Raw genomic sequence first — 17,939 nt, forward strand, 5'->3', positions numbered from 1 at the left:
CCAGGGTCTTTAAAGGGAGAAATTGTGGGGAAATCTGCATGTACTTTAAGATACACTGCATATGTTTTGCTTGAAAATATTTGACGTGATTGTAGCTGTATTCGTGCAATAGTAACAGAGAAAACTGAGTACTGTCCGTGATACTTTTTTTATTTACACTAACATACAATTTTTCAGTACTGCTTGGACCTTGAAGAAGGGGACATCCCCCCGAAAGCTTCTCCTGAAAATTGTATGTTAGTGCAAATAAAAGTATCACAGACGGTACTCAATTTTCTCTGCTTGAAAACATTGAAAGAGATTGACTATGCTGAGAGCTCCCTCTAGTGGCCAATTTACAAACCTCAATGTGTAATATAATATAATTATTGGAGAGCAAGCAAGAAATGTGATTTAAAATAAACATTACTCTGCTAATAACATGTTAAAAACACCCTCAACATTTCTTTTAAAGCAATTCTGCAGTTATTGTAAATGCTTTACCGTTGCCACCTACTGTGTAGAGTTGGGTACCTCCATGTTCTGTATATAGCTCCATTAGTTGTAAACTTTATCTACCTGTTTGCACCTCATATGCCCCACTTTTGGTTAGTAAAACAACTTGGTTTGGGAAATCCCAGGACACTCTATAAGGAGTCTGATGTGACATATTGGTACCTAGAGGTGTCAGCTGTACAAAGAAAATGGCAATTTTTATTTGTTTACAATAGCCGTAAGTTCACTGTAAACCCAGTGCAGAGTTTGTGTGGGTTAAAGTAGAATTCCAATGAAAATCTAACTAAGCCTAAATCCAATCCCACCCCCATTCTAGGACTATTCTATCTACCCTGTAAAATAAAAGATGTGTATTCTTATCTGTTGTAAAGCTGCTCTGGTCCAGACACATGATTGGGTCCCAGTACTGTACCTACTTCAGTGTAGAGGAGAGGCAGTGACAATGGCTGCAGACACTGGGCGATGACGTCACCCATAAGCTTACTATGGGCCATTATTGTTAGCAGTCCTTCCTCTACACTAAAGCTGGTGCTGGAAGCCGGTCATGTGACTGCAATGGAGTGGCTTCAGAATAGGTAAGTATAGACATGGTTTCCTTCCCATGATATATGGAATAGACTTAGAATGGGGTGGGAGCAGATTTAGGCCCCTTTCACACTTATACAACTTGTCCCACCATTTGTGATAGCAAAGTAGCATGACAAGTCGTTTCCCATGATTTCCAATGACAACCAATCATATTAGTAGGACTTCAAGTCGTTCTGACTTCAAGGTAGTCCCTTCACTACTTTGGTCCGATTTTGATGCCACTTACACAGGCATTCTCTGAAATCGCTGCAAAATCGCAGTAAAGTCATTTGTGGGGGTATTCGGCCGCTAGCGGAGTGCTTTTAACCCCTGGTAGCAGCCAAGAAAGGGTTAAAACCACCACAAAGCGCATCTGCAGCAGCGCTTTTCCGGCATTATAGCCGCAGTGCCCATTGATTTCAATGGACAGGAGCGGTATACACACCGCTCCAAAGATGCTGCTAGCAGGACTTTTTCTTTTTTACCATCCTGCCAGCGCACCGCTCCAGTGAACCTCCGCTTTTCGGAACCCTCCCCCCTCCGGTGTCACATTTGGCACCTTTTAGGGGTAAGGGGGGTGCAGATACCTGTATAATACAGGTATTTGCACCCACTTCCGGGAATAGACTCCTGTGGGAGTCATGCCCCTTTCCCCCCCCTGCTGTCTTCTTGGAAACACACTGTTCCCAGGAGCCAGTGGGGACCAGTGAGGACGCTCCGCTCGCACATGTGCAGTAGGGAACCGGGCAGTGAAGCCGCAACGCTTCACTTCCTGATTCCCTCACCGAGGATGGCGGCAGGGACGATCTATTGCTCGGCTTTGGCTTCCGACATTGCGGGCGAGCTGGACAGGTAAGTGTCCATTTATTAAGTCAGCAGCTGCAGTATTTGTAGCTGCTGGCTTTTAATATTATTATTTTTTTTTTCGTGGGACCTCCGCTTTAAGAATACTTTAAGAAACATAAAAGTGTTAATTTTTTTATCAATTAACAAAATGGAAAATGAACAATAGAGAAATCCAATCAATATTTTCTTGTGACCACCCTTTGTCTTCAAACAGCATCAATTCTTTTAGACACACAGTTTTTAAACTCGGCAGGTAGGTTGTACCAAGCATCTTGCAGAACAAGTGAAAAAAAAAGTTCAACTGCTGCACACACCGGCTCAGCCCATATCTGTAGTAGTAAACTGCTTCAGCTTGGCTCCATCCAGGCCACGCCTCCAACATGTTTCACCTCAGCCACAGGGCTTAGTCATGGGCGTGCATAGGACAAACAAGGCAAAGCAACTCAACTCTACACGAAAACGTAGGAACTGGAGTGCAGAAAATCGGAGCAGGTGCTCCGGACTTATGAGACCAAGTTTAAAATATTTGGCTGTAGCAGAAGGCATTTTTTTTTCTCTCAAAGGGCTGGAGAGCGGTACAAAATTGAGTGTCTTTAGACAACATTGGAGGTTCCTGGCAAGTTTGGAGCTGCATTTCTGCAAATGGAGTTGGAGATTTGGTCAGGATCAATGGTGTTCTTAATGCTGAGAAATATAGGCAGATACTTATCCATCGTGCCATACCATCAGGAAGGTGTGTGATTGGCCCCAAATGTATTCTGCAGCAGGACAACAACCCAAAACATGCAGCCAATGTCATTAAGAACTATCCTCAGTGTAAAGATGAACAAGGAGTCTTTGAAGTGATGGTTTGGCCTCTACAGAGCCCTGATCGCAACATCATGGAGTCTGTTTGGGATTACATGAGGAGACAGAAGGATTTGAGGCAGCCTACATCCACAGAAGATCTGTGGTAAGTTTTCCAAGATGTTTGGAACAACCTACCTGCCGAGTTCCTTCAAAAAATGTACCTAGAAGAATTGATGCTTTTTTGAAGGCAAAAAGGGTGGTCACACCAAATATTGATTTGATATGGATCTGTCTTCTGTTCATTCCATATTGATAAAAAATAAACTATTAACCCTTCTATTTCTCAAAGCATTCTTAATTTACAGCATTTTTCACACCTGCCAAAGTCCTTTGCAGAGTACTGTATGTTGGAGGGGGATGTGCTCAGGCAGCCACAAAAATAGGACTGGTATGTGGGGTCATTTTCTAGCGCAAGTACAACATTTGATGGCCGTTTCCCACCCTTGCTTCCAAACCAGAAGCTGCATTTTCAGACTTGACCAGCAGATCTATAGTCGTTGGTTCATCCCGTGTACATGCCATAATCTCAGGGATTTCATAATAGGGTGTAAAATGGGGAGACAGGTGCTGTGATTTAATACCTTTCTTTCTCCTTTCATAGATTACGGGATCCTTCCTGCTATTGATCCATTTAATATCCTGACTGACCCACAAATATTACAGGATTATGTGACACACATTGAAGATACACATTCAAACCTTGACATCTATGCTGCATGGACCACCGCTGACCTGGAGGAACAAGCAACTGCAAGTCATTTTGAAAGCATCCAAGCTTACAATGATGGAGAGGCCACAGCCAGCTTGGTTGGGCACAGTCTCAGCCTCACAGGAGAGCAGGCACAGATGTACTCAGAATGCCCCTACGCAGATGATATGAGAATGGGTAGTTGTTGACCTTCAGTGGCTGCCTATCCAGAAATTGACTGAATGTACCATCTGTTAATCACAAATGATTGGAAAACTCACTTTGGTCATTGTCTAGACACGTGTTAACCCGAGTGGACAAGTGGCACTGGGAGCCCGAGAGCACTTATTGTTTTTTATGTAAATATAAAGGTTAGCAGACAAACCAACCAGCAAGAGCATTAATATAGATCTCCCACTACATGATTACACCTCTCCATAGATGTACATCAAATATTGAATGGTTGAGTGCCAATCTTGTTAGGTGGTTACAATGGACCGTTGGTGTCCAGATGAGAGGGGAACTTCATTTGATTTGTATAGGGAAAGAGTCACAGCACTTTTACTCACACTTTTCTCCTCCCCCTCAATACAGATAGTTCAGGATTGTAAAACTTATTGCAGTCTTTTGAGAAGTCACAAACATCGGTATGGCACTACATGGAATTTATATAAGTAAACGAACCCATAGTTACCAATCAACTTTTAATATATTCGAAATTGGTAGATTTGGGTTCCTTTACTTGATAAATCCTAGTTCTCTGTAGTACTTTCTTTGACAAGCCTTTATCATCATTATGTTTTTAGGTTTGGAAAGATTCAGAAAGGGTTAGATCTAGGGTTGCACCGATACCGGTTTTAATAATATGCACTTCTCGTACTCATGCAACTGTTCCGAATAACTGAAATCGATACCTTTGCGGTCCGGTTTGAGCCCATACAAAATTAACTGTCTTAACCACTACCCTACCGCCCATCGTCAAATGACGTCCACAGATGGGATTTGCCATCCTGGGTGGACGTCATATGACGTCCTGGACTTTCCGGCTGTCTAGGAGGTGCGGGTCTGCGCGTACCCAGCGGCCGCAATGTCCGCCGTACACCGCCAATTGCCCACAATCACGGCAGGACCGTGGATCTGTGTCCGTAAACACACAGATCATGTCCTGTCAGCAGTAAGGAGACAGATGCTGTGTTCCCAGTACAGAGGAACACACATCGGTCTCCTCCCCCTACAGTTAAAATCACACACTAGGGAAAATATTAACCCCTTGATCACCTAGTGTTAACCCCTTCCCTGCCAGTCACATTTATACAGTATCAGTGCATTTTTATAGCACTGATCGCTGTATAAATGTGAATGGTCCCAAAAATGTGTCAAAAGTGACCGATATGTCTGTCGCATTGTCACGGTCACAATAAAAATCACAGATTGCCACCATTACTAGTAAAAAAAATAAATAAAAATGCAATACAACTATCCCCTATTTTGTAGACGCTATAACTTTTGCGTAAACCAATCAATATACGCTTATTGCAATTTTTTTTTTTTTTACCAAAAATATGTAGAAGAATACGGATCGGCCTAAACTGAGGAAAACTTTTTTTATAGATTTTTTTGGGGGATATTTATTATAGCAAAAAGTAAAAAATATTGCATTTTTTTCAAAATTGTCGCTCTATTTTTGTTTATAGTGCAAAAAAATAAAAACCACAGAGGTGATCAAATAAATACCACCAAAAGAAAGTTTGGGGGGGGGGGGGGGGGGGGGGGGGGGGGGAGGAGAACGACAATTTTGTTTGGGAGCCACGTCGCATGACCGCGTAATTGTGAGTTAAAGCGACGCAGTGCCGAATCGCAAAAAGTGCTCTGGTAAGGAAGGGAGTAAATTCTTCCAGGGCTGAAGTGGTTAAATCGAACTGCAAAAAAATGCTTGTGATTTGAACTGGAATACGATGCAATTCCTATTCAAAATCACATGCAGTTTCCCCCACTGCTCCTGTGTGAACCCAGGCTTTTTATAGTGACATCGACCTGCGTTCAAACAGGAGCAGTGTGGGTAACCAAATGCGATTCGCACAGGACCTGCACCGCATTCCTGTTCATATCACATGCGATTTTTTGCAGTCTGATTTGAGCTCATTCATCTTGTATGGTTTCAAACAACACTGCAAAGTTATTGGTAATCAGTTTTGGTGAGTACTTGAGCACAAGTATCTGTACTGGTACTCGCCGATAAAATAACAGTATCGGTGCAACCCTAGTTATATCCTTTATTACAATTTTCCTGCTTCCTGTGTTCCCTTACTTCCTGTCCTGTTTGCACCTAGCATGGTTGTGTGCCAAGCTTCTTGTTTCGTCTTCCAGGAATGCATTTTCCACATTTGTCCTTAGAATCTACTAGGGGCCAATGACAGAACCTAGAGAGAGGTAACAGGAACTTTAGCTCACAGCAATGACCTAGGTGTCACCTGCTCAGGAAGTAGAGGGAATTTTCCCAGTAGGGGCACAGGCAGCAATTATCACCTGACAAAAGACCTTTTTCCTGAAAATAATCTGTTTAGACACCTCTGGCCAGAACTGGTGTAGCCAGTTTTTATTGAGAGCTTAGTAATGTGTATCTCCTGAATATCCCAGAGGGAGGGGGCTTGGGCAAAGTAGTTGAGGTTTGTACCTTTAAAAAAAAAAAGGGGGGGGGGCAGATTCTATTGAGTGTGAACGGATCGGGATTGGGGGCTTAAAAGTAATCCGATTTTTTAAAACTATTTGGGCCATAAAAATGGGAATAACCGCAAGAAACAGAGCACTAACTTTTTTTTAATATATCATTAAAAGAACTTATTTTTTAAACAGCATTGCGTTGTGTTTGTGTAACCAATATGAACAAGACAAGCCAAGGTCAATGTAAAAACATTATTTTGTCACAATTACAGAAATGCATCCACATAGCCAGCAAATGGGCAGAATAATATTTTAGAAAATATGGTCTACCAATTCAGTAGGGTATGATTCACACCACAGTGACATTGTTCCTTGTGTATCGATTGACTGAATATTGGTTCAATACACTTTATGGCAGGGCTTGACAAATTTGCTTGGAATCTAGGAGCCAGCTAAAAAAGTTAGGAGCCAGGAACGCGCCCCGTCCGGCCGAGCTCGCTTGCAGAAGCGAACGCAAACGTGAGTAGCGCCCGCATATTAAATCGGTGTTCAAACCACACATGTGAGGTATCACCGTGATTGGTAGAGCGAGAGCAATAATTCTAGCCCTAGACCTCTTCTGTAACTGAAAACATGCAACCTGTAGATTTTTTTTTAAACATCGCCTATAGAGATTTTAAAGGGTAAAAGTTTGTCGCCATTCCACTAGCGGAAGCAATTTTGAAGCGTGACATGTTGGGTATCAATTTACTCGGCGTAACATCATCTTTCACAATATAAAAAAAATTGGGCTAACTTTACTGCTGTCTTATTTTTTTTAATTAAAAAAAGTGTATTTTTTCCCCAAAAAGTGCGCTTGTAAGACTGCTGCGCAAATACGGAATGGTGCGACAAAGTATTGCAACGACCGCCATTTTATTCTCTAGGGTGTTGGAATAAAAAATATATATAATATAATGTTTGGGGGTTCTAAGAGAAGGAGATTGTTGGGCAATGAAAACAGTCAGGGAAGCTCCATTAGCATTGCTGGTTGTCTTGTAATACCAACGGCCACCACAAGAGGGTGCCAGATTCCAGAAAGAAGCAATAGGCCTGCAGAAGGCCGCAAAGTCGCAGCCTCTATTACTGGCCGACGCGATTGCGCGGGGGGGGGGGGGTTGTGCGCACGGAGACAGGTAACCCCAGGTCGCTAATTCTAGTCGCAATTGTGACCTGGCGTACGGGTTTGTCGAGCCCTGCTTTATTGTGCATAGACTACAGGTACATTTTATAGGATTTGTAATTGGTTGTCCATAAAGTCTCTACTTCCACCTGTTAATACTATATGTACAGTGACTCCATTTTCCAAATTCCATTAGTTCTCTAGTGCCTTATTGGTGAACTGGGTTGACTGATGTGGCGTCTTACTGAAATCTCATGTGCACACATTGGCCAGGACCAAATCATTGCTCGTAGAAGGGGTAGGGTCACAACAGGAGTAACGGGCACAGACTGGTTCACATGCCAAGGAACATGTGCCTGGAACTCCAAATTCTGGTTGTACCGTCAGCTCTCTTATGCCATGGCGCTTGAACAGAACTCTGGCTTGACTTAAAATAGTCTTGTAAGCCTCCATTTCAAGACAATGAACATGGAGGGAAGCCACCCCATGGTCACCAGAAAGGGCCCACATATGAAGTTCATGATGTCCGTTATGGCCACAGAGGGCATCTAAATCCATCTTAAGGCTTTGTATATTCGCAGAGGCAGGAATGGCTTGGAGGAGGACACGGCCATTATGAACTATGTCTGGGTAAACCGAAGCCACCATTATTGCTATGGAAGCCAAGGAGAGAGCCGGATCCAAGTAGTGTACGGTGGGGTGAGTGAACAGGTGAAGAAGCAAACTGCTGGCCAGGAGGAGGGAAGAAGGAGCCAGAGAACACAACAGGCACAGCACTTGACGCCATCTTGGTTGTTGTTGATGAAGTAATGTTGATAGACACAGACCTGGTTTGGGTAAAAGGTAGAGCAAGATATGAGTACACTGCAAGGACATTTAAAATATGGTTAATAGAGAATATTAGATGGATATTAAATGTTTGTTGAAAACCAGCCAAATAACATTAAAAAGCAAGTGCACCTAATATTTTGTATCAAAGAATATAAAGTCACTTGTGACTTGCCAGCTTGTCGATAAGCGATTTTAAACAATCCTGTCCAAAACTACAATGGCTGTGTTAGGCTGCTGGTTGGGTAGGTCCTTCCAACATCTGGAAGACATGGATGTTTCACTATGTTTTCTAGTACACCTTTCCCCCCTTATGCAGTTTGTTTGCTGGTCTTGAAGGCCTAAAGTCCACTGTAAGACTAAATATCAGTTTGAAATGCCATGTTGTCTCAGCAGTTCATAGAGATAGCATTGAAACTGTTTCCTAGACAACCATTTAAAAAGGACCTTCTCAATCAATGCTCAGGCTTTCTTATCGAGGACGGTTAGCAATAAGATTTCAGCTGCACAAGGGCCTTGCTAAATACTGAAAACACCCTTCCTAATTTTTTGTATGTATTAAGAATCACTTTAACCTATTTATACATGTTACAATTTAGGCTGGCAATACAATATTCAATTTTCTTATTTAATTTTCCGTTAGATTTACCAAAACCATAGCCTAAACACCTTAAATATTGTATGCACTTATGCCTCATACACACAATCGGAATGTCCGATGGAAAAAGTCAGACAAATTTTTTTTATCGGATATTCCGACCGTGTGTATGCCCCATTGGACATGTTCTCTTTTTCCCCGACAGAAAAAAATACTAATAATTGGAAATTCCCGTTTGTCTGTATGGAACTGTGACGGAGAAATTTTTTTTTGTTGTACATCACCGCGTTTTTGGCGGTCGGAATTTGGTGTGTCCGTGTGTAACCACTTAAGGACCGCCCAACGCCGATATGCGTCGGCAGAATGGCACGTACTGATACGTCGCCTTTAAGAGCCCAGCCGTGGGTCGCGCTCGCTGCGGGACCCAATCGCGGCCGGTGTCCCGCGATCGGGTCACAGGAGCTGAAGAACGGGAGCGGTGAGTGTAAACACACCTTCCCCGTTCTTCTGTGTGGCAGTGTCACTAATCGTCTGTTCCCTGATATAGGGAACGACAATCAGTGAGTGACGTCACACCTACAGCCATGCCCCCCTACAGTAAGAATCACTCCCTTAGGGCACACTTAACCCTTTAGCGCCCCCTAGTGGTTAACACCTTTACTGTCATTGTCATTTTCACAGTAATCGGTGCACTTTTCGCTATGACAATGGCCCCAAAAAAGTGTCCGATGTGTCCGCCGTAATGTCGCAGTCATGAAAAAAAATAAACGCTGATCGCCGGCATTACTAGTAAAAAAAAAAAAAAAAAATTATTAATAAAAATGACATAAACTATCCCCTATTGTGTAAACGCTATAACTTTTGCGCAAACCAATCAATAAACGCTTATTGATGTTTTTGTATATGTTTTTGGGGGATATTTACTACAACAAAAAGTAAAAAATATTGCAATTTTTTCAAAATAGGCGCTCTATTTTTGTTTATAGAGCAAAAAATAAAAACTGCAGAGGTGATCAAATACCACCAAAAGAAAGCTCTATTTGTGGGGAAAAAAAGGACGCCAATTTTGTTTGGCAGCCACGTCGCACGACCGCACAATTGTCAGTTAAAGCGACACAGTGCCGAATCGCAAAAACTGGCCAGGTCCTTTTACCTGCATAATGGTCCGGGGCTTAAGTGGTTAAAGGACCATTAATCCTAAAGCACTTTTCTTTCCAGGAACGGTCTCTAACCAGTGGGCTGGTGTTCACATCTTGTAAGCTTCCTTTGATGTGGCTCCCAGAAGCCTCTCTGGCAATGTGATTTCCTAATGCAATATGAGCTTTCTGCATCTCCCCAAAATTATACTTAGGACCCACAAACAGGAAAGATTTTAAGTATAACTTTGGGGAGATGCAGACTAGAATATGGCAATCACTGAGCAGCAAATGATATAACCTGTCATGTATTTCAGTTATCTTGCAAACCTGGCCTGTTAGTGGGCCCTGAGGACAGGAGTTGAGAACCATAGACAGTCCTAGTACGTTGCAGAATACCAACTTCAGTGTTAAAGGGGTTGTAAAGGTTTGTTTTTTATTTTCTAAATAGGTTCCTTTAAGCTAGTGCATTGTTGGTTCATTTACCTTTTCCTTCGATTTCCTTTCTAAATGTTTTTTTTCTTTGAATTTCTCACTTCCTGTTTCTCCTCAGTAAGCTTTCCACTATCATCCAAGTGGTGTTTAGTCAGCCAGAACAGCTTTCCGAGGAGGAACAGGAAGTGAGAAATTCAGACAAAGAAAATAAAGAAAAAAAAACATTTAGAAGGGAAATGGAAGGAAAAGATAAGTGAACCAACAATGCACTAGCTTAAAGTAACCTATTTAGAAAAGAAAAAACAAACCTTTACAACCCTTTTGACATGTGAACACTTTAAACTCAAGTGTAATAATCAGAAATCTTCTGTGCAAGAAAAAGATCACCAAAACAATAACATCTCCACCGCGGCAGGACAAGTAAATCATTTTTGTTTGGGTACAGCATTGCATGCCGTGCAACCCGTCATTCAGTGTGACAATGCTGAAAGCTAAAAGTTGGCCTGGACAGGAAGGGTGTAAAAGTGCCCGGTATTGAAGTGGTTAAATGCACTTTTTGGGTCTTTCAGGTATTTCAAGTATTTTTCTTTTAGGAAACCTGTTAGGCACATTAGCCTTTTTTTTCTCTGGTGGTCTATGGGGGCAAAAAATAAAATAAAAAATGCATGATCCTGTTCCAACGAAACGTCTGTACCTCTTTGGTGCGACAATAGACAACACATCACTCAGATCATGTGAATGGGCCCCATAGAATAAAATGGAAATCTTATTATTAAGCATTTTTGCGCTTCTGGAAACACATGACAAACGGCTAAGGTGTAAACAGGGGGCTTAGGTCCCATGGTTCCCGCCTCCATCTCCTTACCTTGCAGGGCTCCTGTTACTGCCAGATAGGTCACGTTGAAGAGCAGACCCAGCACCCCAGCCACAAAGATGAGAGTTGGCTGATGAGAGTGATGAGGATGTACCAGATGTCCCAGGGAGCCTAAAGTGAGAGCCAGACACAGGGAGGAGAGCAGGAGAGGGGACAGGAAGGAGAAGAGTGTGGGAAGACGGGCCTGAGCATGGGAAGACAAGGACGACGAGTGAGAAAGGATGATGGTTGGACACAGAGCAACTATAAGAGAAAGCGTATGTGCCGAGTCTGCAAGTGTAAGCAGAGAATCTGACAGTCTACTTAGTACAATCTGGGTTAGAAATACAGCAAAAGCAACAACAATGAGTAGAATATGAGACACCATTATGCCAACTGAAAGGAAGCGCAGCGGAAGAACGTAGACAAGAAGATAACAAGTGATAAAAGATTATATGAGTTTTAAAGTCCATTTAACAGATACATGTGATCAATCTTACGTAGACAACCTTATTGATGTGTGTTCATGTAGATAAAACATTTGTTCTTTCCATAGTTTCTCTCAATGCAAGATTACCATTTTGGTTGGGCTATTTGAAAGCAATGATGGGTGATTTATTAAAGCAGAATTTCAACTTAAAGCGGAGGTTCACCCGAAAATCAACTTTTTGTCACTATATCCAGCATACTGCTGACATCTGCAGTATGCTGGATTTTTCATTTCTTTTTTTTGTACTTATCGTTGTAGCCGTATCTCTTCTCCGGCTCCGAGCGGGGAATCCGTCGGGCAATAGGCGTTCCTAAATCAAGCTCAGTTGATGGACGGGCTTGATAAGCGGGTCACGCCATCCGGAAATAGCCGACGTGATTCTCCGCTGCTTACGGCGCCTGCCGTGTAGAGCTGACTGCGCAGGCGCCGTAAATTGCAGAGAGTCACGTCGGCTATTTCCGGATGGTGTGACGCGATATTCAAGCCCGTCAATCAACTGCGCTTTATTTAAGAACGCCTATACCCGGAAAGATACGCCGCTCCGTGCAAAAGAAGAAATACTGCTAAAATGATAAGTACAAAAAAAATAAAAAATAATCCAGCATACTGCAGATGTCCGTTTTAGAGATGCATTTAGAGATGCATCTTCTCCGCCGCTTCCGGGTATGTGCTGCGGGACTGGGCGTTCCTACTTGATTGACAGGCTTCCGACGGTCGCATACATCGCGTCACGAGTAGCCGAAAGAAGCCGAACGTCGGTGCGGCTTCTTTCGGCTACTCGTGACGCGATGTATGCGACCGTCGGAAGCCTGTCAATCAAATAGGAATGCCCAGTCCCGAAGACCATACCCGGAAGCGGCGGAGAAGATCGCTCTCTAAAACGGTAAGTACTGCTTCGATTGTAAAAAAAACACCCGATTCCCCTAGACAAAACGAGCCTCAATCTAATGTTAAAAAAAAAAATTCGGGTGAACTCCCGCTTTAAACCTTACAAGCCTTAAAAAGGCCCCTCCCTCCTCACACCTATGCCGACTGACCTGTGAAAAAAAAAAAGAGGATGTATATACTTTAGGGCTGTTACCGATTGAAATTTTTTAATCGACTAATTTCGATTAATTATAACGAACATACATTTTTTTGGATCACCACCATATATAGTCCACACTGTAATATTCACAGACATCTCCCCCACTGTAATGTCCACAGACATCTCCCCCACTGTAATGTCCACAGACATCTCCCCCCACTGTAATATCTACAAACATCTCCCCACTGTAATGTCCACAGACATCTCCCCCACTGTAATGTCCACAGACATCTCCCCCACTGTAATGTCCACAGACATCTCCCCCACTGTAATGTCCACAGACATCTCCCCCACTGTAATGTCCACAGACATCTCCCCCACTGTAATGTCCACAGACATCTCCCCCACTGTAATGTCCACAGACATCTCCCCCACTGCATCATCCACAGACATCTCCCCCACTGTAATGTCCACAGACATCTCCCCCACTGTAATGTCCACAGACATCTCCCCCACTGTAATATCCACAGACATCTCCCCCACTGTAATGTCCACAGACATCTCCCCCACTGTAATGTCCACAGACATCTCCCCCACTGTAATGTCCACAGACATCTCCCCCACTGTAATGTTCACAGACATCTCCCCCACTGCATCATCCACAGACATCTCCCCCCCACTGTAATATCCACAGACATCTCCCCCCCACTGTAATATCCACAGACATCTCCCCCCACTGTAATATCCACAATCTCCCCCACTGTAATATCTACAGACATCTCCCCCACTGTAATATCTACAGACATCTCCCCCACTGGAATATCCACAGACATCTCCCCCCACTGTAATATCCACAATCTCCCCCACTGTATAGGAAGATTAGTGCTTGCTTAGTCTTACCAGAGAAGCCGGCCGAACACAAGCAGTTGAGGCCGAGTGATGACGTCAGCGCGCCGCTCTAGGATCACCTAGGCGGCCGCCGGGTGTACCAAGATGGCCGCCGCTCAGGGAGCTAGGCTGGAGCCGCAGCCTTTTCTATGGCTGAGGCAGCAGCGGAGCTCCGCGGATCACGAGGTGTGCCGATCCACATATGGTGACCCATTTGGATCACGGATCATTTACGATCTGTTGCACCACTAGTACCGATCAAAAGAATTTTAATCGATCAAAAAAATTAACGATTAATTGAGGAATTAATCTTTAATTTCCACAGCCCTAATATACTTACCTTTTTTCAGCCCGATCCATGTCTGTGTCAGCCAGCAGTGGCTGCAGGGGAGAGGAGAAAGCGCCATATGGGTCATTAAAGCCTATGGGTGATGTCACGTCTTCTGGCTTTACTAGCCATTGTTGAACATGCTCTCCTCTCCCCAACAGCCGCTGGGGATTACGCAGGCTGAAAATAGGCAAGTATACATTTTTTTTTTTTTTATCTTTTTACAAAGGTTAGCTAGCATAGGAGTTAGAAGGGGGGAAGGGGACATTTTATGGTTAGGTTTAATCTGGAATTCTATATGAAAGGGGTCTAGCCTAAAAATGTGAATGGTCTGCTTGCAAAGTGAATATTACCAAATAAGATGCACCTGTCTTCACTTTAAATACCCAATCATGTACAAGTTGGGGGGGGGGGGAATTTTTTTTTACTAGAACATAACTGAATTTTCAAAGTGAACACAGCTCCAACTTTATTCCCCAACATTCATTTACACACAAGCGGAAATTTCCGTCGGAATTCCGCTCAAGCTTGGCTTGCATACACACGGTCACACAAAAGTTCTCTGAACTTTCGAGCGCTAAGAATGCGGTGATGTACAACACTACGACAAGCCAAGAAAAAGACGTTCAATGCTTCCGAGCATGCGTTGAGTTGTTTCCGAGCATGCATGTTTTTTTCCCGTCAGAATTCCATACAGACGAACGGATTTTCCAATAGGAATTTTTTCCATCAGAAAAATTGAGAACCTGCTCTCAAACTTTTGTTAGCAGAAATTCCGACAGCAAAAGTCTGATGGAGCATACACACTTTTGGAATTTCCGATGAAAAGCTCACATCAGACTTTTGCTGGCGAAAATTCCGCTCGTGTGAATGGGGCATAAGCATTCAGTTCACTTGATGAACAGCCTCTACTCCTTTAAATTAACCCCCCTGTAAGACTAAAGCTGCCCATATACCTTTAGATTTCTCTTGTTCAGCATGGATTGAGGATTCTCTCCTGCCAGCTATTGCATTCAGCAACCAACGGGAACAACAGCTGTCAGAATACCCAAAAAGAGACTGCATCTGATTGGATGCAGGTGTTGTTGGGCCACCCAGCTCCTTTGACAAGTTGCCTGAAAAATGTACTTTCGTGGAGCTGGGTGTTGCCCCATCCACGTCACTAATTCACAGTCCTCTGTGAATGGAAAACTACAAAGTCCAGCAGGTGTCAGCTTTCAATGAACTACCACTGCGCTGTGAGCTCTGTCGTAGTTCATCGAGTTTTCCTGTCAGAATTTATTGGCTTCCTCACACGAGGTACAAGCAAGCCAGTAAACTGACACGTCTGCAGGAGACCTGCATGGCACCAGCGATCTGATCACTGATGAACTGCTTTACAGGCTCCTACAACAAAAAAAGAATAAAATGCTATTTTTTTTTACCTGCAAAAAAATGTGCATTTATAATTTGTTTTTAAAAAGGTAACTTATCCTTTAAGGCCAGTTCACACCAGACGCTGTTTCGTGTGATTTTTTTCTGCACAAAATGCATGCACAGTGTTTTCCATCTATTCCAATGACTCTAGTTGGCTCTAGTTTACACCATGCAGTCAGTTTCTGCACCGGAAACTGACTGCATGGTGTCAACTTGAGCCATTGGAATACATGGAAAACACTGTGCATGCATTTTGTGCAGAAAAAATGCACACGAAACTGCGTCTGGTGTGAACTGGCCCTAACTGATCTGATCTCAGCAGTCCATCAGCAGGGAAGCTAATCTACCTCGCAGATATACAGATGGTATATATACATTTTCATATGCAAAATTAAAACAAAAGGTAACCGCAAACAAGTAAAATATCAAAGAACAACACATTTAGCAAATTATTCGAGGACAACTTAGGAAACAAAAAGAAAAAACTACCGAGGTGCGTTTACAAAATAGTAAAAACCTGTTGTAAATGACATTACAATAAAAAAAAAAAATCATAATTTATAAGTTCTGTGCAAACTGTTGGCACTATATAAATTCTGTATAATAATAATAATAATAATAATATAATCAATCAATCTTATGCCTTCCAAAGTAAAGGTGATATACAAAGCTCTCTCATATGCCGCGTACACACGGTCGTTTTTTGTCTTGTTAAAAAACGTAGTTTAAAAAACAACAACGTTGCCTACACACCATCGTTTTTTCAAAATGCTCTAGCAAAGCGCGGTTACGTTCAGCACGTACGACGACACTCTGTTCCATTCAAGCACGTAATAACTTGCTTCTGAGCATGCGCGGGTTTAAAAACGTTGTTTTAGCCCACACACGATCATTTTAAATGACACAAAATACGACATTTTGAAAAACGACATAAAAAATTGAAGCATGTTTGAATTTTTTTTTTGGTCGTTTTTCAGAAGACAAAAAAACGACATTTTGCCCACACACGGTCACAAAAAACGACCGTGTGTACGCGGTATTAGGTTTTGAATAGAGTAGGGGAGGATTGGAACCTCAGGTCTTCTAGTCTAGTTGCTGGCTGTGTCCACGCTGGGGACAGTCACCCAATTTGTCCTGTCTCCATTGTCACTGAAACAGGTGGTGATGGCAACTCCAAAATGTTGCAGTGATCACTGGAACATTGGTGAATGGAAATCTTCTCATGTGGACACCTGTTCTGGTGACATCATAAAGGCCAATTGCTACAGATTTGTTCTCACTTCTCCAGGACAGGAAGTGAAGGGAAATCTCCCCCAATAGGTCACATTCCGCAAAAAAAAATATATATATATATATATAATTTTTTTTTTTTTTTTCGTTTTAAACTTTTCCTAATTTATACAAAACCTTCACTATAGATAAATGTTAACCTTTTAAATACCGATTGTTCGAAGATGAGAACAAGGGATAAGAATAAGAAAGGTGCACAGGTTAGAGGTGTCACAGCAAGCAATGCAACAATACGGGTCGCCTGCTTGGGGGGAGGAAACTAAATACACACAGCTGTTCCAAAATGTCCTAGTTCTCATCCATCTCACGTTGTAGGTCTGTCTCTAGCTGGAAAGTTTCCTGCTCTCTCTCTCTCCGCTCATTGTAAATCTGTCCCTGATTCTCTTCTAGCCTCTGCTCCACTTTCCCCTCTTACCTTGTCTGTGCTGTGCCAGGCTCTGCTTGTCTCCTGTGTCTGTGGTCCCCCCCCTACATAGATCATGTGCTGATCACACTCCCCCTTTACTATGTTCCAGGGTCACCGTCGGCTGCCCTCCTCCAGCCCCTCTACCTTGACTTCTGCAGCCTCTCCTCCCAGATTCAGCACAGCATGCGTCCATTCCTCCATCAGATGATCACAAGCACCCCTCCATGCCCTCACTCCCCACCCCAGGCATCAGCTCCCTTCTTGCACCAACTCAGCTGATACTTGACCAAAACAAAGGCTCTTTATGTACAATTATGATAGAGGAGAATATCTAAGGAGCTGCCCAGGATAGTAGTACTATGGACCCAGCTACTCAGCACTGGCAATAAATACATGTAATAGTATGTAGATTATAGGAACATCAGGGGTTGGCTTAAGTGTTCACCTTGTTCCAAGTCCAGGAATTTCCTTTGTCAGCAGATTTTAGAACTGCCAGTGTAGATATGTCAATCCAGCAATGAAGGAATGCGATTTTTTTTTCCTTTTTACACAAGAACCGAATACAACTGACCCACAAATCTTGCTCCCATTCAGAACTCGGCCCACTAGCGTCCCCTCTCTGTTCTGTGCCAGTCTTTGGAGAAACAATTTGACATACGTTTCTATGGAGACCAGAAGAACGGCAAAAACTTTTCCAAAGTGCTTCAGCTGAGCAAAGAATAGAGTAAGATTCGGGAGCCATTCAGAGAAGCCTGGAAGCAAAGCCTTGAGGTCCTTTAAAAGGGATTGCCACCAGAATTACTAGTTGCAAGTCAGAATTATAAAAAAGAAAGTATAATGTATTTTTTAAGGAAACCCCTACTAAAAAGAAACCATTGCTATGATAAAATATGCCACTTTCCTGATAGGCACTGACTTCAGTACTTTAGAGTTGAAAATTATTTTATCATATCAACATTCAAAACATGTAATCAAG

The 17,939-nt window shown here is 42.8% G+C and overlaps 2 protein-coding genes across 5 annotated transcripts in view; one reads left to right on the top strand and one right to left on the bottom strand.

Annotated features, from left to right (window-relative positions):
* The window catches only part of RELB (RELB proto-oncogene, NF-kB subunit), a 70,177-nt gene extending 66,340 nt beyond the window's left edge, over window positions 1-3,837 (top strand). Inside the window, exon 11 of the mRNA XM_040323570.1 lies at window positions 3,359-3,837. Within this exon, the coding sequence (XP_040179504.1) occupies window positions 3,359-3,654 (296 nt within the window). The 3' untranslated portion in view covers window positions 3,655-3,837. The remainder of the gene's footprint in view (window positions 1-3,358) is intronic.
* Window positions 3,838-7,350: 3,513 nt separating this feature from the next.
* Window positions 7,351-17,333, bottom strand: LOC120913562 (metal tolerance protein 12-like). Of its 4 annotated transcripts, none has more exons than XM_040323573.1 (3): window positions 17,108-17,333; window positions 11,131-11,514; window positions 7,351-8,095 (listed from the first exon to the last, which is right to left on the bottom strand). In XM_040323573.1, exons 1-3 carry the CDS (start codon window positions 17,154-17,156, stop codon window positions 7,521-7,523), a joined length of 1,008 nt encoding a protein of 335 aa, XP_040179507.1. In that variant the 5' UTR covers window positions 17,157-17,333; the 3' UTR covers window positions 7,351-7,520. The 4 variants fall into 4 exon arrangements, with proteins under 4 accessions (XP_040179507.1, XP_040179508.1, XP_040179509.1 ...); XM_040323574.1 differs by lacking the exon at window positions 17,108-17,333 and adding an exon at window positions 16,973-17,099; XM_040323575.1 differs by lacking the exon at window positions 17,108-17,333 and adding an exon at window positions 16,866-16,961.
* Window positions 17,334-17,939: the final 606 nt, after the last annotated feature.

Source organism: Rana temporaria, chromosome 9, assembly GCF_905171775.1.
Source record: "Rana temporaria chromosome 9, aRanTem1.1, whole genome shotgun sequence".
NCBI classification, from domain to species: domain Eukaryota; kingdom Metazoa; phylum Chordata; class Amphibia; order Anura; family Ranidae; genus Rana; species Rana temporaria.